Below are 22919 nucleotides of genomic sequence, written 5' to 3' on the forward strand. Positions count from 1 at the left end.
GCACACACACACCTGGTGACGAGTGAGCGACGTCCCCCGGGGCCGCGGACTCAGGTGCACTTGGCTTTGATAATATAATTAATTCTGCAGCCCTCGCTGGTTGTGGTTGCCCTTTGAACTCTTTCTTGCCTGCATGTCTTCTCTGTTTCCAGTTTACTGTATGAAATAAAACAAACCTATAGTAAAATGAGACATCAAGTATTTTGAAGTTTTGTGTTTCAGTTCCACAAGCTTCAAAACACAAGACCTAGTCGAGATTTAATAAATGAGCTTCGGAGGTGAGCTGATTACCTGTTTCAGGTCATTCACAGGTCGCCGCTCCTTGCTGCTCCTGGAGCAGAGGTGCTGCGGACATTCAGTGAAGGCGGCCTCCAGCACCTGAACCTGTGATTTTACTTGGAGCTTTGCCATTTATCATGTCTATGCACAGCGTGCAGAATTCTGTGCATGTAATTTTAAGGTTCTTTGAAGGTTCCTGCTGCATGGAAAGCATTAAATAGAGCATGAAACAGGGGGCACATTGATCTCAGTTTATGATTAAATTAACCTTAAAGGCCTTAGCTGAGAGTTTCCTCTTTGAAATAATTCACAGGGCTGCCAAGAGGAACTTTTGTTTAGTGTCCTGATTTAAGAGGTGGGGTGAGGTTTGTGAGCATGTTTCATGAATGAACTTGTTGACAGTGACTGGTTTGTAAATGGGTTTGTACAATCTACAATATAACTAATGTCAAATAATGTAGAGTTTAAAATATTGGCTTTTAAACCGTGTTAATTTAAAATGAACAACATTTTTGTAAATATAAGAAATAAAAATATATTTATTTTATTTAAAGTCTGATATGTTTTGGTACTAATAAAGAAATGTACAGTTTATAATGATGGGATTGATCGCTTTTTATTGATAGATTATTAAAACTACATAATACCACATAATATACTATAGGAAATTGTATTCATCGATACATCTTCTCATAAACTGTAGTTTTGCGCCATCTTGTGGCGGCGCAGTGTAAAAGCAGGCCCCTGGTCCTATTTGTGTACTCGCCTTCAAATCACGCCCACTGAACCCCATCTTATTGGTCAGTATTTTTGTTAGAAACACATGATTGGACATAGTTTTTTGAAACGTCACGCCTCCCGGAAGTCAGTATTTGTTGTGTAAGTGTTTCTTCTTGGTTGAAATCAACAGAGTACAAGTAATACATGCACACCATCCGAAATTCACCTTAAATCAACCTTAAAATGCAGAGTAAATATATGAGGCAGTGAAAACGAAGTAACGCAACATTTTAATTCAAATGTCCTCTGTGAAAACTGCATATTTCTAACTCTGTCTCATAAAAGATTGAATAGTTTATCAGAATCAGAATACTTCATTTACCCCTGGATGGGAGAATTGGTTTATATTCATTGTGTATAATGAATGGACTGAACGACTGCCTCCTTGTCAAATGGCCAAACCCTCCCTCCAAAGTTCACAAAAACATGTCAGTCATTTTTGTGTCAGTGCTGCTTTTGCAGGCAGACAAACCAACACAAGTGAAACACACAACAATTCAATAGCAGCACAGCACCAGCATATCAGTTTTACTTTTGTTTTTGCACATCCAACTCATGTTCATGACGTTACTATTTAATTGTATTTAACTAAAACTGCTTTTTACGGAACTTGATATGAAAACACTTCCTCTTGTGTGTGTGTGTGTTTTAGAAACAGCTGTTTGGAATTGAGGCCTCCGACTTCCTTGGAACTGACTGGCTGGAGGAAATATTTAAATAGCTTTGCAAAGCAGGGCGGTGGAAATGTAGATGCACACACACTCCTACACACAGCCTTCATGTAATGGAGTTTTTTTTTATGTCTCCTTATCGGCTCTCTTACAGTGCGTCTTGGTCACCTCTGGCAGCCGCCTACATGATGCACAGACGAAGCAAAGAGGGAAAACTCCACCTCTGATGTTCGCATTCTCTAAAGCTGAATGCTGTTTACTGTAAATAAACGGATAATCAAGTGTGTTTGCGTGTGAGCGGTGATACGGTTTCATCGCATGGCGCCCATCTGCCGAAGAACCCGCAACAAAACCATAACTTTGTTTCTTCCACCAATGAGAGGCAGAGAGGATCATTCGACGGAGCATTTCAAAAGTCGTTGACTGGTTGCGATGGTTATTTTGGACAGGAAGCGTTGAGTGAATCATGACGCCAGCATCTCCACATCCAGACTCAACAGAGGTGGGGTCAGAGGTCAGCGGTGTCATGGGAGCCGGACGGACAAACCCAGACGTGGGAGAAGTTAGGTTGGCTTCAAGTGATATAAATGTAACATAACAAATTACCACAACAAGCTGTATTAAAAATTAGGGGGCTTTTATTTTGAAAGAATCCAACCAAGGTCACACACGTGCTTGTAGACGTCTTTTCGGCTGCATTGTTGGTTTCTGCACCTTTTATATGCAAGATACAAATATATAATGTTACACATTGAATGTATTTGACTTGTTTCCATTTATCTCCCATTAAAATGGGGGGGGGGGGGTAGTGAATCCAAACTAATTCACACTGGGGTTTAAAAGAAGTTGCTCCATTTCTTATCACATGCCAACACTGAACATACCTTCCCATTTGTTTTATGTTTACTTTTCACAAGCACTATTATAAAGGGATTTCTCACAACCAGTAATAAGTGTCCCCGCCCCCATCAGAGTCCATTACAGCAGTAATCCTCCCCCTTATGGACCCACACAGCCTCCAGGTGAATGATGGCATCTCCAGGGCCTGGTCCGTGTTGACCTGTAACAGGAGGCGTGTTTCCACATGGATGACGTCACTTACTGTGGTGAGCCCGCATCACCGGGAGATCCTGAAGAAACTCAACCATTGGTGTGAAGTATGTTTGTATTTTCTATTTTTTTTATTGAATGCCTATTAAATAACGATCCTGGTGTGATTCCAGATTCCAAGGATGGAATCTTCCCGTTCACGGAATTCAATTATTCAAACGTGGATGCGGGATTTGACAAGGAAGCCAATCTCGTAGATCACGTGATTTACAAAAAGCGCACACTAGAATGAAAGTGAAAGCGCGTCCGGGCTGTCACCTGAATCATCCTGTGTGTGTGTGTGTGTGTGTGTGGCGTGCAGCGCGGTTCTGTTCTCCAGTCAGAATCCTTCATTGGAGAACCGTTCCAGGTAGGTAACCGCAGCCCCCCCCCCCCCCCCCCCCCTCTTGAAACAGCCGCCGTGACTCAAACGCAGCGCAAACCGAAAGCTCCTGCAGGGACGCGCGTCTGGATCCGACGCTCGCCGGTAAGTCAGGTTTTATTTTAATGTTTGCATCACTGGAGTTGCAATAAGTTGGTTTAGGGGGGGGGGGGGCAACTGAAACAGATAGAAATATATTTAAAAAAAAATAAAAATAAGTAAACTGATTTTATTCTTTTGTTGCGCTGCTTGCGTTATTTCGTTATTTACTGATTTCATATCAGCCCATCTTACTAAAAGCACTTCGATCACCGATCATTAACGTGACATGTTCCCGTTACTAATCAAAGCAGTAAAATACGCAATATTAATCATTTGTTTACGTTTGTTTGTGACTTTGAGTGTAAACAAACCTCCTGCAGGGTGCGCGTCGCAGGTCGAAATAAGTCGAGATAAATTTGAGAAGCGGGGCAGAGCAAATGTTTGCTGCTTTCTTAGTCGTTGAGAGTGGAAACTGTTCCACGCTGACATCCACACACACGCACGGAGGATTTTCCACGCACGCCCAAGAAAAGTAATTCTAATTCTGTGATCTAAACCTCGACCTGGAGGACTGAGAATCTACACAGATGTATATTAAATCTACTTTGACTGAAACGTTTTTTAGAAGTGTTGGCTTTTCTAAGACATGAAGATGTTTTTAGACCCTGCAGATTAAAACCTCACACTGGTTTGTGAGCAACATGGAGTCTCTGAGAAGACTGAGCGTCCATCAGGTAATGGAGGTGCCTGTGAGCAGAGGAGGAGCAGGCCATCGAGAGGAGGAGTCTCCTTTGTAGGATGGTCAGAGACAATCCTGATAGCACAGCAGGACAGAAGCAGAACCAGAAGCAGAACCAGAATCAACATCCCAAAGAAGTGTCGGCTCCACAAAGAGCACCGAGAGCTGCAGCAGAGAGCCGAGGGGAAACCGAAACCTGGCAACAGGTTCGTGCACAGTTTGCTCTCTGTATATTATGGGATGTTGGTTTAATAGGCAGAGGGCTCGGCCAAGAATTGTACTGAAACATCTAAAGTTTTATTAACATCTAATGCAGTAAAACAATATATAATTACTAATGAAAATAACATAACTCCACCAGAAATGATGTGTAAATATCAATACAATCCTTTTATTCTAAAAGTGTGCATCTTATATTTGTTGGTTTTATTCTGGATCTGCTGCAGATGTCAATAATAATAACTATTTCTAATACGTCCTCTTTCGCAGGGCGTTGAGGGAGCTGGCGGCCTGCCCACCCACTTCCGTCTGTTCCGAAGCGCTGCTGAGTATAAACTAGTGAGGCTCACTTTCGGGCACCTCCAACACAGCGGCTACTACTGGGGAGCGATGACCATGGAGGAGGCCCATGGGATACTCACGGATGCACCGCTGGGCAACTTCCTCATCAGGTAGCGCACCACCAACGTGCTCGTGTTGTGTTTGATGTCTTGATCGTTCCAAATGTCTCCACTGTGCAGGGACAGCGTCCAGCCCGAGGTTTTCTTCACCCTGAGTTACCAGAGCGACGGCGGCCCGACTAGCGTTCGCATCCAGCTGAACAGCAGCCTGCTCTTCAGTCTGCACGGCAGCCACAAGACTTTCCCGTCGCTCTTTGACCTGCTCACGTTTTACACCGGCTCCTCCTGCAAGCTGACGTCGCCGTATCGCAAGGAGCGACCGGAGCGCCTAAAGCAAATGTGCAGACGGGCTCTGATCCGCGCGCACGGAGCGGAACGGATCAGCACCTTATCCGGACTCAGCAGTGGAGTGAAAGACTTTGTGCATGTCTATCCTTACTGTATATAGACACACGTGTGTCTGTGTAAATGTCCGCGTCTGCCAGGGGGGGCTGCATGCCAGACATGTTTCAATACTTGATTACAGAACGCAGGGTCAACTGGACGGTTTCATTTCACAGTTTTTGGGTTGGTAATGACCCGAAACCACCAAAATATTAGTGTAGAAAGATGGGAAAAGTGATTTTTGTCCCCTTTAATTCCTGCTATGATAGAAAAAAAAAACATTGTCTTTATATTTATTTATTTTTTATTACCAAATGTAAAAGAATGAAATAAACGCCGGCATAGTGTTAATGCGAGCTAAGACATGGTGACCTTTATGTCTGCTTGTCATCACCATGCCAGCATTCTCAATGCTGACATTAGCTTTAGCAGATAGATATCTGTGTCTTTAATAACCTATATTTTGTTAGTGCACAATAAAAAAAAGTTAAAAAAATTTGTTTTCTGTTGCAGCTGAAATTTTTATCGAAACTCAAAACGCATCACAACATCTGAGAAAGCTAATTCTAAACTACACAAATTTTAATTTATCTGCCAGCATATATTTAAATATATATACCGTATATAAAGCTTTAGGCTGCACACAGTGTTGACTATTTTAAATCAAGCATGCACCACTATTCTGTCCTGTGCTCCATTTACTGTCCCAAATGTTGCTGCCAGTGGCCCCTTTAATCCCAATTAACCAGAGACGCATTTATGCGCTCGATGCCCGTCCTCAAATCACCTCCGTCTCATTAGCCTTAAACAGGTTGGAGTAAAAAAAAGAAAAAAAAAAACCATCACCGTTTTGACACACTGAGAAAAGGACATTTTATTTCAACAGTCACAAAATCCAAAGTACTAAACTAAAGAAACAAAAGTCGTTAACGCAAAGGTTAAAAGAAACAAAAACAATACAGCATAAAACCGTGCGTGATCCCTTGTCTTCTGTCCCGCGACGCGCACCTCCCGCGGGACGTGATTATCACGCCAATCGACCTCTCCTGAACTGTCCGCCGCACACGCGCAAACACGCAGACTGGGGTTACAACCGCTGGAGCTATAGTTGCTCGTGTTTATGTAATGTCGTATATGTGACAGCGTGTGTGTGTGTGTGTGCGTGCGTGCGTGAGTGTGCGCGCGCAGGTCCAGCACCGCGGCGGCGACAGCGGTCACACGTTGAACATCAGCGACTGCGGCTTGAGGGAACCAGCGAATAGGAGCGCGCTCGAGCTGCACGCGGCGCGCACGTAGCCGCGGTGAAAGCGTCACGGATAGAGTCGGTGCAATTGGTCTTGAGTGTCCCCCGCGGCCGGAAAACATCCTGACAGAGAGCGAGGGACGGTGGCTCGGTGTCGGTCGGTGGAGGGGACGGACAGCGCTGGACTCCCGGTTGAACCGGAGCATCCCAGTCCCGGCGGCATCCATCCCTCCGCGCCCTCCAGCTCCAGCGGGAGGCCCGGGGCGGCAGCAGGATGTAGCGGCGGATTAAGGGAGGAGAGAGGGGCGGACCGAGGAGGGACGGAGGGGACGGAGGGGACGGAGGGGACGGAGGGGACATCGGGGACATCGGGGACATGGGGAAGGACCAGGAGCTGCTCCAGGCCGCGAAGACCGAGGACCTGCTGACAGCTCAGCGGATCCTGCAGAGACCTCGGCCGGGAAAAGCCAGTCAGTATCCGGCCATCCTCCCTCCTGTCAATCTGTCACACACACGCGCGCGCGCACACACACACACGTACACATTACCAGCGCAGGACAGTGCAGGCCAAATCTGATGTGCCTTCGTGGTGCACTGTTTTTACGTTAGTGTGTGCGCCCCTGCACGGACCGCCAGTAGTTGTGTGTGCGTTGGTGACGTCGGATGCGTGATAGTGATGACGTCGCACGTGCGTCTGTGAGAACTGTCGGAATGGAGATGAAGAAATGCTACAGTCATCCATTTTCCACCGCTGATCATTTCTATCTGCACGAACGCGTAAAAGACGCGCGTGCGGACGGGGTATATGTGTGTGCGCGCGAGAGGTGAACGTGCACCACCGCTCACGGGACGGGGGGGGGGGGGTTATTGCGGTGTGAAGACGCCAGATGTTCGTGGTAATAATTGTACACGTGCAGATATTTGCGTGCGTGCATGTACTTGGCGCGCAAATGTGCGCGCTGCTGCTTGAGTCAGCTGGGACTTGAGGTGATAATTAGATTTCAATTACAGCCCTGAAGCTGCTCTCCTCCTACCCCCCCCCCCCCCCCCCCCCCCCCCCTCGTGTGTGTGTGTCCGTCTCCGAACATTCCAGCAGTGCCAAGAAAAATACTTCTCCTCAAACGCCAGGACAGATCAGCTCTGAGCTGCACACTGACAAAAAAAAGAGAGAGAGAGGGGTGAGGTGGGTAGGAAGGGGGGGGGGGGGGGGGGAGCTCTGAGCTGCACACTGACAAAAGAGAGAGAGGGGTGAGGTGGGTAGGAAGGGGGGGGGGCGGTGAGGAGGTTAGAATGGAAGAGGGAAAGTTAAAGGGTGGCTTATGGGTGGCGTGTGTGTCACAGCGTGCATGCAGGTTTACGTTTGAATAATTGAAAACGAAGCGGGATTTTCACACGCACGCACGCACACACGCACACACACCGCTCTGACGTTGCAGCATGCATGCCCAGGCACAAACACACAGATGTTAGTCATGTGCCTGATGGCGTTTGTATTATTTACAGTCTGCTAATGATGTGGGAGAGAGGAAGCTGCTGGAGGCGACGCGGTGTGGATGAAAACGGAAAGATGCGTTTTTATCAAAGTTCTGCGCATTCCTCATCCGAAATTATCAAAACAGCAGGGTGAAGAATGTTGTAGTTCCTCTTCTTAACCACTAGTTGGTGGTGTCATCTTTCAGGCACCATTAAAAACCAGCGAATAAGAGAGGCTTTTCCTTATTCTACTGTCAGTAAAAAAAATCCATCAGCCTCTTGAATAAGCCCCGATCAGATGTCGTGGATGATTTATTCCCAAAGCTCCCGCCTGGCCGGCGCTCCGATCCCAATGGATCCATCCCGGGAATGGTCCGGAATCAGACGTGAATAACGTCTCATAAAAATAAACTCTACAATAGCCTCAAACCGATTGAGATGCTGCAGAATAATATCGTACTAATCCCTGCCAAATGATTGGCAGACGGGGCACATGGGGGGTTACCATGGTAACCGGGGGATCAGTTTGCAGTGCTGGACTCAAATTCAAAGTAAAATTATTTACTTTGGTACAAGGACACAATGAACGAACCGGATGAATGAATTAGGAATAAAATAGCAAACTCGGCCATGAAGATGAAAGGATGATCTAAAGACTGAGTGCCCCCCCCCCCCCCCCCCCCCCCCATGACGTCAGCTGCAGCATGTAAACAGAAGCACCAGAACTACCAATCAGCGCGAGCTCTTTAGCAAATTACAGGGAAAATTAGAGTGTGAGAGCGGGATGAAGGGATGAAGTGCAGAGAGCTGCAGAGAGGGGGGGGAGGCTTTTCCTCAGATTACAGAACAGCCACAGATTATGGCCTGTGGATTATGAGGGTTTGACCAAAAAAAAAAAGAAAAAAAGTTAAGACAGAGAGAAGAACAAACCGCTCTGCCTGCCTGCTCTTCAGAATGTGTGTTGTTCAAAATCAAATTCGTCACATGTACACAGGTCTACACACACACACACACACACACACACACACACACACACACACTTTAGTTTGGACAAAGCAAGCCTATTTAACAAAAACCTCCATCTATCAGATTATGTTTCCACCCATGACTGTTTGTTTTTTTAGTTTGTTTGTTTATCTGTTAGCAGGATTACACTGGATTATACAAAGTTAATGTAGGACCCATGAAACTCTGTGAATGAGGATCTGGCCAACTATTTCCTCTGTGATTCAAGAGGTGGATTGAAAAAGCTATCATAATAAATCCTGCCTGGTTAGTGGACTTCTCCCCCCTCTTCTTTTATCGGTCCATTATGAGAGCTAAACAGATGTTCGGGATTGTTCGGCCTCGGCACAGATGTGTGCTCTAGTTTTTCATTTCTACTGCCTCTGGGGTTTTTTTTTACACTTAAAGAAACTGTTGCTGATTTTAGAGCTTCCATAAATTGAAAAGTTGATCCTAATTGGGCAGGGAGGGACTGGACAAATGATCATTTGGACATTATGTCTTCTCTCCTGTTTGTTCCAGAGCTCCTCGGAGCAGCGAAGCGGGTGAACGTCAACATCCAGGATGCAGATGGGTGAGGAGGCGGCTCACGTTCTTCTGGCCATTGTTCCATTTGCTTTTTTCTCTGCATAAAATGATAAGGAATCAGATTTAAGTGGTTCAGGTTCAGGTTCAGTGACCAGAAAGTTCATAGATGTGTCCGCCAGCCTCACACAATGACAAGCCTCTTGAATATTTTAACTTAAATAGCGGAAACAGGTCATCCAGCTGAGATCAATATGCTATCGAAAGGCCTCATCTCACCTCCGTGTCTGGAAAGCCGACGTTCCGCAGCTCGGAATCGTCCCATTGTGAACTCTGCGTGCACGACGATGGGTTTCTGCTATATTTAGACTGGTCAGGCTCTTTGTGTGTGCACATGCATGGTTTGTTCCATTTGGCTCCATCAGATAGCAAAAAAATCTATTTTATTATGTTGATTGGATTCAGATAATTGGACTCGGCTTCTTCTGTAATGACCGATGATTCGTCGATTTGACTCCTGGACCGGCCGTCAAATTCTCCAGGGACACACACACACACACACACACACTGACATACAAACGCTGTGAGCTTCAGGGTGGAGAGATCGCTTATTAATGGAAGTAGGTCATTTGCCCCCTCCTGTCTCAGAGCTGAGGGTTGAGCTGCTCCACGTTGAGATTGTTTCGGTAAAGTTGTGCTCTGGATTATTTATTTTTTTTCGTTGCTTTTGTGAACATGTGTGTGTCTCTTTGCGTGATCTGTGTGTGAAGGTTGTCGCCACTTCACCATGCTGCTCTGAGCGGTAACAAAGAACTGATCGCTCTGCTGCTGGAGGCCCAGGCGGCAGTGGATATTAAAGACAATAAAGGTAAAGACGACACGCAGAGAAAGTGTCCTTAAAACATATTGTGTTAAAATAAATAGAACAGGAAATCACATAAATACTGTATTTCTGGTGTTCCCCGTGTGAGTGCTAATAAAAACTGTGTGTAGCAGCGATGGATTCGTGTACACAGCAAACAAAGCGAGACAAAGAGAAGAAGAACGCAGAGATAGCCAGCGGCAAATAGTTCCATCTCATGCTTCCAGAGTGATGGGGAAATTTCAGAGCAGATGGGAGATATATTCCTTCCAGAATGTTCCCGACACTCCCAGTCAGACCAGTTTGCCTCAAATACAGCTGCAGTAGGAAGTAAAAAAATACTCATTGTATATTAGGTTCCGCTCAGTGCTTCAGATTATATTATTCTTTTCACATTTGAAACAACATTCTGGCTAATGCTCTGGAAAACCGTCTGGAAACCTGCGTCCTGGAGGGAGTCAGATGGATTCCATCAGGGATCAGGAGATCCTCGGGGAAGCATCGAGATCTGTGAGGAAGACGAAGCTTGGACGCGATTCCGAACTGACCGCCAAGGCACCGTGAAGGCGGCTGCAGCAGATCAAGCCAGGAATATTCCAGAACCGGAGGACCTTTGTCCACAAGGAATGGGCTAAGATTCCTCAAATGGTGTCAGAAGCTCCTGTAACTGCTCCAGTGATTGTGTTCCTTCACCCTTCCGGCACCTCTCCTCTGAGTCAGGACTCCCTCATGCCAACTGGGCCTAAGGGGGGGGGGTCCTTATTCATCCTGACGGTGTGGCTCGTTGCTGGTATCAAGACTGGGGGGTCTTGGGATGCTGCCATGAGAAACATGCTCGCTGTTACAAATTGGTGTTTAGCGCCTCGTGGTTGGAGGCATTGGTTGACTCAATGCTGGAGTGAACTCTGCATCACCTTTAATGTCAAAACACGGTCTGCAGGATCCAAAGTCGCTTAACTCCCCTTTACGGTCGCTGATCTGGGGAGTTTAGTGTTGGAAGCTACTCTGTGGTAACATGTTCTTCTGTCTTTGGAAGGTTTTGGTCTAATAATATCCAGAAACTATTAAAAATGTACATTGCATGTTCACCAGACCCTTAATGTCATAAAAAAAAGACTTGTTTGGTCCAGAACTCAAGATTGGAGGAGCTGCACCCGGTGGATTTTGGGCTTTTGAAATGGCTAAAGCGTGTGTGTTTGTCTAGGGATGCGTCCTCTGCATTACGCTGCATGGCAGGGGAAGACTGAACCAATGAAAATGCTGCTGAAGGCCGGCTCGTCAGTCAACGGGCAGTCGGATGAAGGCCAGATCCCCCTCCACCTGTCATCCCAGCACGGACATTATGACGGGGTAGCTGTTCGCGTACCGTAGCACCGATCCGTTATCTCTTTATACGAGCTACACAAATCCCTTTAATGACAGAACGCTGTGCGATTGTGTGTCACAGTCGGAGATGCTGCTCCAACACCAATCCAACCCGTGCATCTCGGACTCGGCTGGGAAGACGCCTCTGGACCTCGCTTGTGAATTTGGACGCGTCGGAGTGAGCTTTGAATTAAAACCGGAACTGAAGCGCCACAAAATATCCGTGTTTCGTAGAAGCGCCTCCATCACCGCGTGCCTGTTTTGTAGGTGGTCCAGCTCCTGCTCAGCAGCAACATGTGTGCCGCCATGCTGGAACCCAAACCCTCCGACCCAAACGGAGTGTCGCCGCTGCATCTCGCTGCAAAGAACGGACACATCGACGTCATACGGTCTGCAAACGCCTCTCAGTGTGTGTCTGCTGTTATACAGCTTAATGCCCTTTTTACCTTTTACCTTTTTCTTCTTTGTGGCGTCTGTAGATATTTGTCGTGTCCTGACTGAAATATAGCTACACTGCCCCCTAGCTGTTTCAGGTGGTTCTGCTCCGTTTCCTGAAAACCATAAGTTTTCAGAAATCGTCCACAAATACGAATAAAGCAAATCCAGACTACAGAGGAAAGGCCTTTGTCGTTAAAGCTGAGCATAAATGAGCCTTAAGGGCCTCATATCTCAACGGGGGGGGAGGGGGGGTGACCTACTGGACCTCTTGAAATCTTAGTTTAAACGCCTCTGTTTGAAAATGTGGGCAAAACTCCAAACTCCATCACCACATTGAGCATTTACATTTGAGAGCAAGCCAGATGAGATTAAGGTATTTTTGACTTTTTTTTTATAGCTACTAAAAAAAAATAGTTTACAATGAGGCAAGTATAGATGGACTTGTGTTTTAAATATTCCATATAATCACTGATGAAATATGCTCTTTAAATCAAGGCTGATTTTAATGTTTGGTCCTGCAGGCTGCTCATTCAGGCTGGCATAGACATCAACAGACAGTCCGAGTCCGGCACGGCACTGCATCAGGCGGCCCTTTGTGGGAAGACGGAGGTCGTCCGCCTGCTGCTGGATGTGAGTCTATCCGTCCGTCTCCCCGCCTGCCTGCCTGCTAAATATGTTTCCAATAGCAACTGTTTCTGAAGCTGCCTCCCTGCCGCTGCACAGCTGAGCAACTTTACACCTCAGCGCCTGGCGTCGGTCCCACCGAGCTGTCTGCAGAAGCCCGTGGGATACGTCGGCTTGTTACGTAAAAGCGTAGCAGACTGGCGAGCGTCCTACCTGCCGTGCAACATTCAGATCAGCCTGGTTGTGTTTTTAATCCTTTTTGTCACCTCGGATGAATTTCAGTGTTATTGCTGAGGCGAGCACGTACAGTACGACCAATGTCTGCAGGCGTGCGCATGAATGGAAGCGCGCATCCCCTGCTACGAGCTGACGCCATTTCTGCTTGCATTTTAAGTCGCTTTTTTTCTTCTTTTTCGTTTCCACCCAGAGTGGCATCAGCGCAGGAGTGAGAAATACTCTAAGCCAGACTGCCCTGGACATCGTTAACCAGTTCACCACCACGCAGGCCGGCCGAGAGATCAAGCAGCTGCTGAGAGGTCAGCTCAAACACACACACACACACCGCCACTATTAACTTTGGATGTCTTCCTCTTCATTATCCTCCCCTTCCTCGTTTTCCACTCTCCTTCCACCCTGCTGGACGCTCACCTTGCAGACGCTTCGGCCGCCATGCAGGTCCGTGCGCTGAAGGATTACTGCAACAACTACGACCTGACCAGCCTCAACATAAAAGCTGGAGACATCATCACCGTAGGTTGACCGAGCGGTTGCACGCCTGCCGTGACATTTATAGCGCGGACGAGGGCAACGATGAAACCACTCGTTTCTACAGCGTTTTCCTGTTGATTTTATTTGTGCCGTGCAGCTTCTCGCTGAGACGTGTGCTCGTTGTGCTGACAGGTGCTGGAGCAGCACGCCGACGGTCGCTGGAAGGGCTGCATTCACGACAACCGCACAGGAAATGACCGCGTGGGCTACTTCCCCTCCAACATGGTGGAGGTCATCAAGAGGGCAGGTGACCGCCCGCCTCACAGCTGTGTGCGTGTGTGTGTGTGTGTGTGTGTGTGCGTGCGTGCGTGAGTTCAGCAGCTGTTTTGTAGTGATAGCTAATCATTAATTGTTGCTAGCTGCAGCGTCATCTGTAGCAAGTCCATCCATTTCTCCCGACCTGTCAATCATCTCCATTGATCAGACGCTGTTCCCGAATGGCTGTCAGCCCTCCTTCCTCCTCCTCTCCCTCCTTCCTCCTCCTCCCCTCCTTTTGTCCCAACCCATGTAGATTCCGATGCTTCTGTTCACATAGATCGTTTGCTGTGTTGCTACGGTGAGGTTATATTTTAATTTGTAGAGCATATTTCCCTGTGGATATTTGGATGCATTCTTTTCTCATATTTTGATTTGAATCTGTTATTATTTAATACGTGTTCAGATCTGATTCGGTTTCTTTGGTTTCAAGTTGACTGATCAGTTGTTGTTGTTGTTGTGTTGTTGTCATTTTGCACCTCCCTCCTCCTGGCTCGTGTCCAGGTTACTCCCCCTCCCTGCAGTGCCACACCCTCCTCCTCCACAGGCCCAACCCCTGTCCCATTGCATCAGTCAACGGTCACTCGTACCCTCCCTCCAAAGTCCTCCCCCTGCATCTGCCTCCCCCTCCCCTCTTTCATCACAACACGCAGTCCCTTCCTCGCTTCTCCTCCTTTGGGTACGTTCCTCTTCCCATCTCTCCTCCTTCTCTGTCTACCCCTCCTCCTCCTCCTCCACCTCCTCCTCCTCCTCCTCCTCTTCCTCCTCCTCCTCCTCTCTCCAATTCTCAGGAGCGGCAGAGTCAGACAGGTACGTACTGTAGAATCACTTTAACTCACATATATAAAAACTTCCCACACTGTTTGACGAAGAACACATATAGAATATAAGATCTATCTGCTTGTTCCAGGATCACTGCAGCTATATTTATATTTTATATGTGTGTGTGTGTGAGTGTGAGTGTGTGGGTGTGTAAAAGTGAATTCTATGCATGTATATTAAATGTTCAGTTCACAATAATGGCTAAAAGGTCGATTATAGCACTCATTCCTGGTGGTTTTAAGTCATTCTGAATCTAAAGTATAAAACGTTACAGACTGGAAACCATCCACAGATCAGTCTGTCTATTAATTCATGCTTCCTCTACACTGCAATAACCTTCTTGCAGTTTGAGTGAACTGATCCTTTAACTGATCTTTTCAAATTAAAGACACACATTAAAAAAAAGAAGAAAGCTGGACAAAAATCAGGGAGACTTGACTCACTCTTTTATGAACATTAACATAAAGCTCATCATTGGATTTATTTAAATTAAAGTAATTTTGTCTTGAAAAGTGCAATACTGTATTGTCAATATTGTGCAGCCAAGACAAAATAAAATGAAGTATTTCTTAAGAACCCGTCAAAAGATTGGACACCTGAGCATTCGTGGCTTTTACAGAACACGGACGGAATAATGTAGTAAATAAAACGGGTTTTGAGAAAGGAAACAGGTGTCGTATTTTAGATTCTTCAAACTGGTGTTGCACACTATCAGCATTACCTGAACCCACTTGAGCGGCATCACAGAGATGCGTCATCCTATCTGGTCTGCACACAGTGGGAGTTTTCAGCCAAACGACAACACAAACACACCTCCAGTGTGAACTGAAATCAATATAATATATGTTGGAACAGAGCACCAAGTGATGACATCATCATGAGGCTGATTGAGAGAATGTCGAGTGTGCAAAGACATCAAAGGATGACCGATTTTGAAGAATCTTAAAATATATCTTCCCCAAGCCTTTGACTGGGACTGTGTGTAACTAGCTAACCACAGATAAGAGTCTGCATTATTTCTCTTCTTGGAGAATAGATCAGCATAATAGCAGCAAGTGCGTGTGTCTGCTCGCCACAGGGTCGCGGACCGCCGAGCCGAGCCCTCAAGGTTCTCCGACTCTGGGCCAGCAGAGCAGCACCAGTGAGGATATCTGGGTGCTACGCAAACCGCTGGCAGGTAAACCCACGGGCAGCAACCGAAGCCACGCGCTCCTGGAAAGTTGTCTATATAATACCTCGCCGTGTGTGTGTCCGTGTGGAGGTGGCGAGCGCAGCGGCAGCGTGGGCAGCATCGGCAGCGTGCGCTCATCAAGCAGCTTGCAGAGCTCTGGAAACACTCACGTGCTGACGACCCCGGCCCCCAGCCCGCTCCCGGCGGCCACGCCGGGGGTTAACACGCACGGCCTTAACGCCCCAGGCCTGCATGCACAGGCCGAGGGCGTCAAGGTGGGCATTTTGTCCTTTTGGTTTATGTGTGTGTCTGCCACAAAAATAGACGATTAGCATTGTTTCCACACATTCTGCTAAAAGGATGTTGTTTATTTTAAGAGGTGAAGGAAGGTGAGTGAATTTTTCATGTGTGTGTGTGTGTGTGTGTGCGTGTGTGTGTGTCTTCTAGCTCCTGGCCACAGTGCTGTCCCAGTCGGTAAAAGCCAAGGAGCACCTCCTGGAGCAGTCGCAGTCTGTAGAGCAGTCATCAAGTAAGCCCAACAGGAAGCACAACCTGAGATCACCTGTGTTGTTTTGCGCTTGTCGTCCACACTGTGGGATAACACATCTGGGTGATGCCTCTGAACAGTTGCATTTGAGAATACATTTTTCCTGCGGGTGCCTTTCAGTCAACCCGACCCTCTAAAGACCGCCTGCCTCTACGCGATCAGACACGAGCAGCGTTCTCCATGCTCGACTCTGTATGAAGCCGTTTAAATCGTGCTTTATTCATGAAAAGCTGCTCTAAATAGTCGGGGGGGGGGGGGGTTGCTGTTTAAGACATAAATGAGCTGACACTGGTAAGAACTGAACAGAAACTACAGTTTTGGAATATTTCTTGCGCACAGTGGTTTGTATGGATATTTATATCGCATCGCCTCCACTACCCTTAAATTTGGGCTTGTTTAATTACTAACCTCACTTTGAAAGAAACATATAATTAGCATATTTTAATCCCTCCCAGGCTGAGGTGAACATCACAAATATAGCATGGAAGCTCACAAGTTGTTGAGAGAAATGCACCATGTGTGGATTGTTGTTTGTGAAAAGTGTGTTATATTTACTGAAATGGAAAAAAAGTGAAACAAACTTCTTTTTCTTTCTCATTTTTCAGCCCAAGGCTCCTCCAGTTGCGCCGCGGCTCACGAACAGCGATCATTTGAGCGGAAGGCAGAGGAGGATGATGGGAAAGTGAGTTTTCTTTATTTTGCTGTTGTTTATTGCCGACCAGCTCTTTGGTTTGAGAGAAAAGGCGTCTGGACAGGCGGGGTCAGGGGGCACCGGGAGGTGTCGGCCGGGGCGACTGTGTTGCACCTAAACAGACGACACTCCGAGGATGGGGATGTGAGTGCGTCACCATGGAGACAGGCAGAGTGACAGACACATCGAGGAGTCAGTTACGGTCCCACCCCCCCAATCCCCCCCCCCCATCCTAAACCCACACAGTAACCAGGTGCCTGTTGCGGTTCTGGCCTCTCTAGAAGCAGGTTAAATTCCCTTTGACTGGTTGCCAGGTGACTAAGTAGAGTTCTTCGTAGCTGGTTCTAGAACGTAGAACAAGCTCATAATCCATCAGGTGTGTCAGATATCTTTCATGTCTCCAGTGTTCTAGAGCAGGTTCCATGCCGTTCCCTAGATAAGGTGTTCAGTGCTCTGTAGTGTTCTGTGTTCTAGAAGCAGGCAGTAGTGTTCTGTGTTCTGTGGTCTAGAAGCAGGCAGTAGTGTTCTGTGTTCTGGAATCAGGCAGTAGTGTTCTGTGTTCTGTGTTCTAGAATTAGGCAGTAGTGTTCCGTGTTCTGTGTTCTGGAATCAGGCAGTAGTGTTCTGTGTTCTGTGTTCTAGAAGCAGGCAGTAGTGTTCCGTGTTCTGTGTTCTAGAAGCAGGCAGTAGTGTTCTGTGTTCTGTGTTCTGGAATCAGGCAGTAGTGTTCCGTGTTCTGTGTTCTAGAAGCAGGCAGTAGTGTTCCGTGTTCTGTGTTCTAGAAGCAGGCAGTAGTGTTCTGTGTTCTAGAAGCAGGCAGTAGTGTTCTGTGTTCTGTGTTCTAGAAGCAGGCAGTAGTGGCGTGGCTGGGTGAGTTTCAGCTGCAGTTCTACACCACCCACTTCCACACCGCGGGATATGATCTAGACACCATTAGCCACATGACCCTCGAGGTAAGGTCACCCCCCCCCCCCCCCCCCGCCCCCGGACCCCCTCACGCCCCGCCCTTTGTCTGTCTAGGCTCTGCCCTGCAGAGCTCTCAGTCAGCTCCCCACTGACCTGGATGATGTCATCATGACCCTCCTGTCTCTGTCACCTGACCCCCCCCCGGTGTGAGTCCTGAGCCTGACCTCGTCACTCCTCATCCTCTGTCCTTATCTGAATACTGTGTGTGCTGCGGTCTGTAAACGCCACTCCATGTTTGTCCTTGAGTGTGTTTTTAATACCAGCGCCTGTGTGTGTGTGTGTGTGTGTGTGTGTGTGAGTGCATTAACAGCGATATGATGTAAACCCCGTCCGGGTGGGGACACACACACACACACACACACACACACATGGTTTACGTTTATCCAGAGACACTTTCAGTCGCTGCGTTGAATTCCTGATGCCACTGAGTCTGCTCTGTGTTGAAGGACCTGACCGCCATCGGGGTCATGAAGCCCGGACATCGAAAGAAGTTAACGTCAGAGATCAGCAGGCTGCCCTCCACAGACTGGCTGCCGGACCACAAGCCCGTAAGGCTCTGGCGTGTTCTGCAGCGAGAACCTGTAGAACGCGGCTCCGTATCCTCTGATCTGTGCCGCTTGTGTTTCAGGCCAATCTGGCAGACTGGCTGTCTCACCTGGGTCTGAGCCAGTACTACCAGGTTCTGGTGCAGAACGGGTACGAAAACATCGACTTCATCTCAGACATCAGTCTTGAGGATCTGCAGGAGATTGGCATCAGTAAACTGGGTGAGTAAATAAAACTATATACTTACCAAACACAGGTTCTCTTCCCTATTTCCGGGTCACTTTCATCGATTTGCAGTTCTCTCGTGTTGAAATCTGTAGATGCTTTTATTTAGTGTTTTGCCGTCCCCCTCAGGCCATCAGAAGAAGCTGATGTTGGGCGTAAAGCGGCTGAAGGCGCTGCAGAGAGGAGAAAGTACCTCCGGGTCTCCTCAGAAACCCTCCACGCCCAGATCCAGCCTGGACAGCAGCACCGGGTCGGAATCCCAAAGGGAGGTGAGGAAGCAGAGGAACGGCGCCCCCAGCCCTTTGGCCAAACCCCGCCCGGGTCTCACACGTTCACGAACCCCTCCCCACGCGACAAAACAAACCGCACCACATCCGCCAACGCATGGCCACACCCAGCAGCCTTCTCCCAGGGCTCGGCCACGCCCTTCCACTCAGGCGGCGGCGGCTGATTCCTCTGTGCCGCTGCTCCGTTTGCCCAGCGAGGAGGAAGAGCGACGGAGAACTCACAGTTTGATTGGCTCAGAATCGGACTCCAGATATGCCACCGTGTGCCGCAGCAGCTCCGCCCATACTGCTAGCCCCAATGATGTCACAGTTAACCGGAGCCAATCATCCGTCACCCTCCGCCCTCGTCGAAAAGGTCGGCCTCCGACGCCCCCTAAGCGTTCTTGTTCTTCCATTACCGGGGGTGATGAGGAGGTAGATGGACACGGGGAGGGGCTTCTTGGCCTGCCAACCTATCGAGAGCGACGAGCCAGCGACTGCGGGGGCCTGGCGTCAGCGTACAGGTCTCAGGATTCAGCAGGACTGGCGAGATCAGAGGGGGCTTCTGGGAGTGTTCGCAGCCTCGCCGCCATGCTGGAAACGTCCATCGTGAGTAGCGCCAAAGCCCTGCCGAGGAATCTGGGAGAAGGCAACAACTTCCTGCAGGTGGGCGTGAACCGTAAGAGTCACATGTTTAAAGTCTCGGTATGCATGAGTAACCGTCGTGTGATCTTTAGGTGAGTCCGCCCGCGCTTCGGCGCCAGGCGGGCGCAGGAGGTCTTGGCGCTGAGGATGATGATGTCTTAAGTCGCCGCAGAACCATCAGTGGAGCAGAAGGTCTCTCTGGTGCCCAGGTGGATCTGTTACCTCAGGAAGGAGCCCCACAACGTCCGGAGCCCCGCCCCCGCTCCACCGTGGGCTCCTCGTCATCAGAGGTCACCGACGGCACGGCAACGCTGCGGAGGAGGCCGCGTCCCCCGCCAAAGGACTCTGAAGCACCCGCTTCCGTGACTGCCGCTGCCGTTACCATGGCAACCGGCTCCGACACCGTCCGCAGGCGGCCCCGCGCGTCTAAGCACACGGAAAGGGTCGTTCAAAGCAACAACCAATCAGACTCTCCCGGCGGTCAGGCAGACGGTAGCCGTGAAGATGGAGGCGAGCCACAGCAGAACGGCGGCTCGGTCCTGAGGCGGAGGCCGGCGTCCGAGGTCTCTGACAGGACGGAGACCAGCAAAGACAGCTGTGAGTGGATGGAGGCTAGGAAGTCCCTGAAGCCGCCGGTCTCGCCAAAACCACCCGCAGTCACCCCGAGGAATGCGCAAGCTGACCCCCCGACCCCGACGCGCAGGGTCCCCATACCCGGGCCAGAAGATGCTGAGCTGGCACAGAGTCCTGGTGAGACTAGATCTGGTCCCACTTATTACATTTCCTGGTCCACTCCTTCTTTCTACTACATTAAGAAGCGTTAAATCAGGTTGAATCAGGTTAAATAAAGTTTAAGTTAAATCAGGTTAAATCAGGTAAAATTGATATTCAAACTGTCAAACATTTTATTTCTTGGAGACGTTTTGACCAAAGCTGATGAGAATCCAGCTCATCCAGCAGATCTTATAAATGTGACATTTAATGCTTTGGCCAGTTTCATTTCAGAAAGAAATGACATCATCTTCTGACTCTTTCCGATCAGAGCTGAAGCGCGTTCCTCCTCCCGTGTCGCCAAAACCCCGTGGACCTCCTACTGCTCCCAAACCAGGCAAAACGATAGTAACTCCAGCCGCCATGATTCCCAGTCCTGCCTCAGACGGCCCCAAACCCTTCTCTTCACTCCCTGCTCCTCTTCCTGCTCCTGACACCCCCACTGCTCCCTCCCTCTCTCCGGGACTCCCTCTTGCTTCCCCTTCACCAGCCCAAAGTCCCTCCACCCCCTCCCCACACCCTGTCAAACCTCCCCGCTCCTCCATCGCCGGTCTCTCCATTGACCTTCTGGTCGGGCGGGAGGCAGAGGAGGAAGAGGAGAGGAGGAGCGAGGAAGAGGAGAATAGGAGAGAGAGGCACGAGGAGCAAGTCGGAGAGGGTCAAGCAGAGGAAGAAAAGCAGGTGCGTCATCGGTTGGAGGAGACCAGTGCCTCTCTGACTGCAGCCGTGCAGGCCGTGGAACACAAAATCAAAAAGGAGGACGCACAAAACGAGTGAGTGGGATTTTATATGAGATCTAAACATTATTTCTTCACTATTTTTTTTTTCATTCCTGTGAAATTCTTGAAAACGCATTGGAGCAATTATTATAGGTGAGTTCAGAGCTGGAGGCTGGGCAGTACTAGCCCAGCTTAGCATGGCGCCTGAAAGCGAGGGTGGGGCGGTGGGCGGGGGGGGGTTAGCCTGGTTATTTACAGGTTGAAATGAGATTTACAGAATCAAAGTGATTCAGGAGAGCCTTGTTTACCTGAGCGGAGGAACACCGCCGCATTCCCTCCCACTCTCCTCTCCACATGTCCGATCTGCCGCTGAGACCGCCTCATTATGAGCTCACCCTCTCGCTGCTTGTGCTTCCAGCTCTCTGCCCAGTAAAAAGACGACCGTCTCCATCTTGGACGACATCGGCAGCATGTTTGACGACTTGGCGGACCAACTGGATGCAATGTTGGACTGATCTCCTGCCCGGGCCGCCATTTCCAAGAAGACCTTCCCCTCCCCTCCCCCCCCCTTCATGCGTTGGTGTACCAAGACTCCAAAGGCTCGACGCTGGCGCTCGTAGAGAGAGTGTGTGCATGTGTGCGAGTGTGTGTGCGAGTGTGTGTGTGTGTGTGTTGAGCGCTTCTCATGTAGCCTTTTACAATACACGGAGGAGGGGAGTCCTCTTCGTCTGGTGTGGTAGCTCAAGTTCGCCTCCCGATGCGAGGAGGCCACTCCCACACGACCTCTGACCTCTGCAGCCCAGCGAATCGCCGCCGCCGCACAGCCTCAGATGGCTGCGTTGCGTCGAGAAGCACAATAGTTTTTCCTCATCCGTTTTTTCTCTCTGCAGACTCCGGCGGAGATCCTAACTCAGCGAGACAGGGTGGCAGACGCATAAAATATAAAATAAGCACACAGACAGAGCAACAGGTAGATTGTTTGATAGGTAGACGAGACAAACGGAGGATATACCGGAAGGAGATTCTGAAAAGAGCACACAGGGAGAAAGCTGCTTTCTGAGTCCGTCTCCTGCAATGTCAAAAAGGACGCATTTCTCCAGAGCCTCTGTTTCTCTTCCGTACGAGGGGAGGATTGTGGTTCGCTGGACTTCCTGACCTGTGTGTTGTGTGTGTGTGTCTCTTCATGTTGCTGTTGTTGCTATTGTTCTGACTGTTGCTGCTGCTGCTGTTGTTGTTGTTGTTTAGAGCGTGTGTGTGTGTCGTCCCTTGCTAATGCTCATGTCAGTGTCCTCCCACCCGTACAGTAGTTAGATCGGAACGACAATGTAGAACCTTGACACGCACACACACACACACACACACACACACACACACACACACACACATTACATTGGTTGTGATCTGGAGTTCTGCTTCGGTGGTGTCGAGCTGCATCGATTGTGGTTTTAGTGTGGATTTGAATCGACACACATTTCATACACATTTCCGTGCAAAGACACACACACCAGTATAAAAACACACACTCACGCCGGTGTTTCCCTTTGTGCTGCTGCAGTGAACAGTGTTTTTGAAAGATAATCCTATATTTCAATGCTTTATATAGTACAGCTCAGTATACAGTTTATAATGTAGCTGGGGTTTTGAGCTGTTAGAGCTCCCTCTAGTGTTGGTTAGTGAAACTGCCTACAATCGGCCCACCGTCCATCTTGTCTCCCCCCTATTTGTGTTCTCCCACTTTCTCTCTGCATCTCTCTGTGCCTTGGTAGTGTTCTTTAATATAATCCATATTTTCCGTTTTTCTTTCCACCATCCAAGGCGAAGTTTATTTCTGTCTCCATGCAACCCCCCCCCCCCCCTTGTGTGTGATGTCAAAAGTAGCTTATAAATTGAGTTATGTCCCTTAAATCAATGTCTGCAGTCCACTTGTAACCAATCAGAAGCCTCGTATGAGCCCATAACCTGTAATAAATTGGCTTTGCTCCACTTCAGCGCTCCAGTTTTCAGTG

At 48.7% G+C, this 22919-nt stretch overlaps 2 protein-coding genes across 2 annotated transcripts; both read left to right on the top strand.

The window, feature by feature from the left end:
- The first annotated feature begins 4041 nt into the window (after positions 1–4041).
- Positions 4042–5050, top strand: LOC137906568 (suppressor of cytokine signaling 1-like). The gene is made up of 3 exons (XM_068750855.1): positions 4042–4188; positions 4472–4653; positions 4723–5050. The coding sequence occupies exons 1-3, from the start codon at positions 4042–4044 to the stop codon at positions 5048–5050; spliced, it is 657 nt and encodes a 218-aa protein (XP_068606956.1).
- A 1555-nt stretch (positions 5051–6605) lies between these two features.
- Positions 6606–21428, top strand: si:dkeyp-9d4.3 (caskin-1). The gene is made up of 22 exons (XM_068750979.1): positions 6606–6699; positions 9230–9281; positions 10003–10100; positions 11299–11444; positions 11542–11637; positions 11727–11848; positions 12419–12527; positions 12949–13057; positions 13177–13271; positions 13422–13536; positions 14049–14354; positions 15445–15543; positions 15628–15812; positions 15985–16066; positions 16696–16766; positions 17621–17728; positions 18188–18289; positions 18370–18508; positions 18642–19444; positions 19516–20173; positions 20466–20967; positions 21332–21428. The coding sequence occupies exons 1-22, from the start codon at positions 6606–6608 to the stop codon at positions 21426–21428; spliced, it is 4188 nt and encodes a 1395-aa protein (XP_068607080.1).
- The last annotated feature ends 1491 nt before the right edge of the window (positions 21429–22919 follow it).

Source organism: Brachionichthys hirsutus, chromosome 17, assembly GCF_040956055.1.
Source record: "Brachionichthys hirsutus isolate HB-005 chromosome 17, CSIRO-AGI_Bhir_v1, whole genome shotgun sequence".
Lineage (NCBI taxonomy): Eukaryota > Metazoa > Chordata > Actinopteri > Lophiiformes > Brachionichthyidae > Brachionichthys > Brachionichthys hirsutus.

Excerpts from the sequence above, each read along its gene's own strand:
- LOC137906568 (XM_068750855.1), top strand. The coding sequence starts at position 4,042 with ATGGTCAGAGACAATCCTGATAGCACAGCAGGACAGAAGCAGAACCAG. Across the intron at positions 4,189-4,471 it reads AAACCGAAACCTGGCAACAG|GGCGTTGAGGGAGCTGGCGG; the intron begins GTTCGTGCACAG and ends CCTCTTTCGCAG. Across the intron at positions 4,654-4,722 it reads CTGGGCAACTTCCTCATCAG|GGACAGCGTCCAGCCCGAGG; the intron begins GTAGCGCACCAC and ends TCCACTGTGCAG.
- si:dkeyp-9d4.3 (XM_068750979.1), top strand. The coding sequence starts at position 6,606 with ATGGGGAAGGACCAGGAGCTGCTCCAGGCCGCGAAGACCGAGGACCTG. Across the intron at positions 11,445-11,541 it reads AGCACGGACATTATGACGGG|TCGGAGATGCTGCTCCAACA; the intron begins GTAGCTGTTCGC and ends TGTGTGTCACAG. Across the intron at positions 20,174-20,465 it reads TGAGCTGGCACAGAGTCCTG|AGCTGAAGCGCGTTCCTCCT; the intron begins GTGAGACTAGAT and ends CTTTCCGATCAG.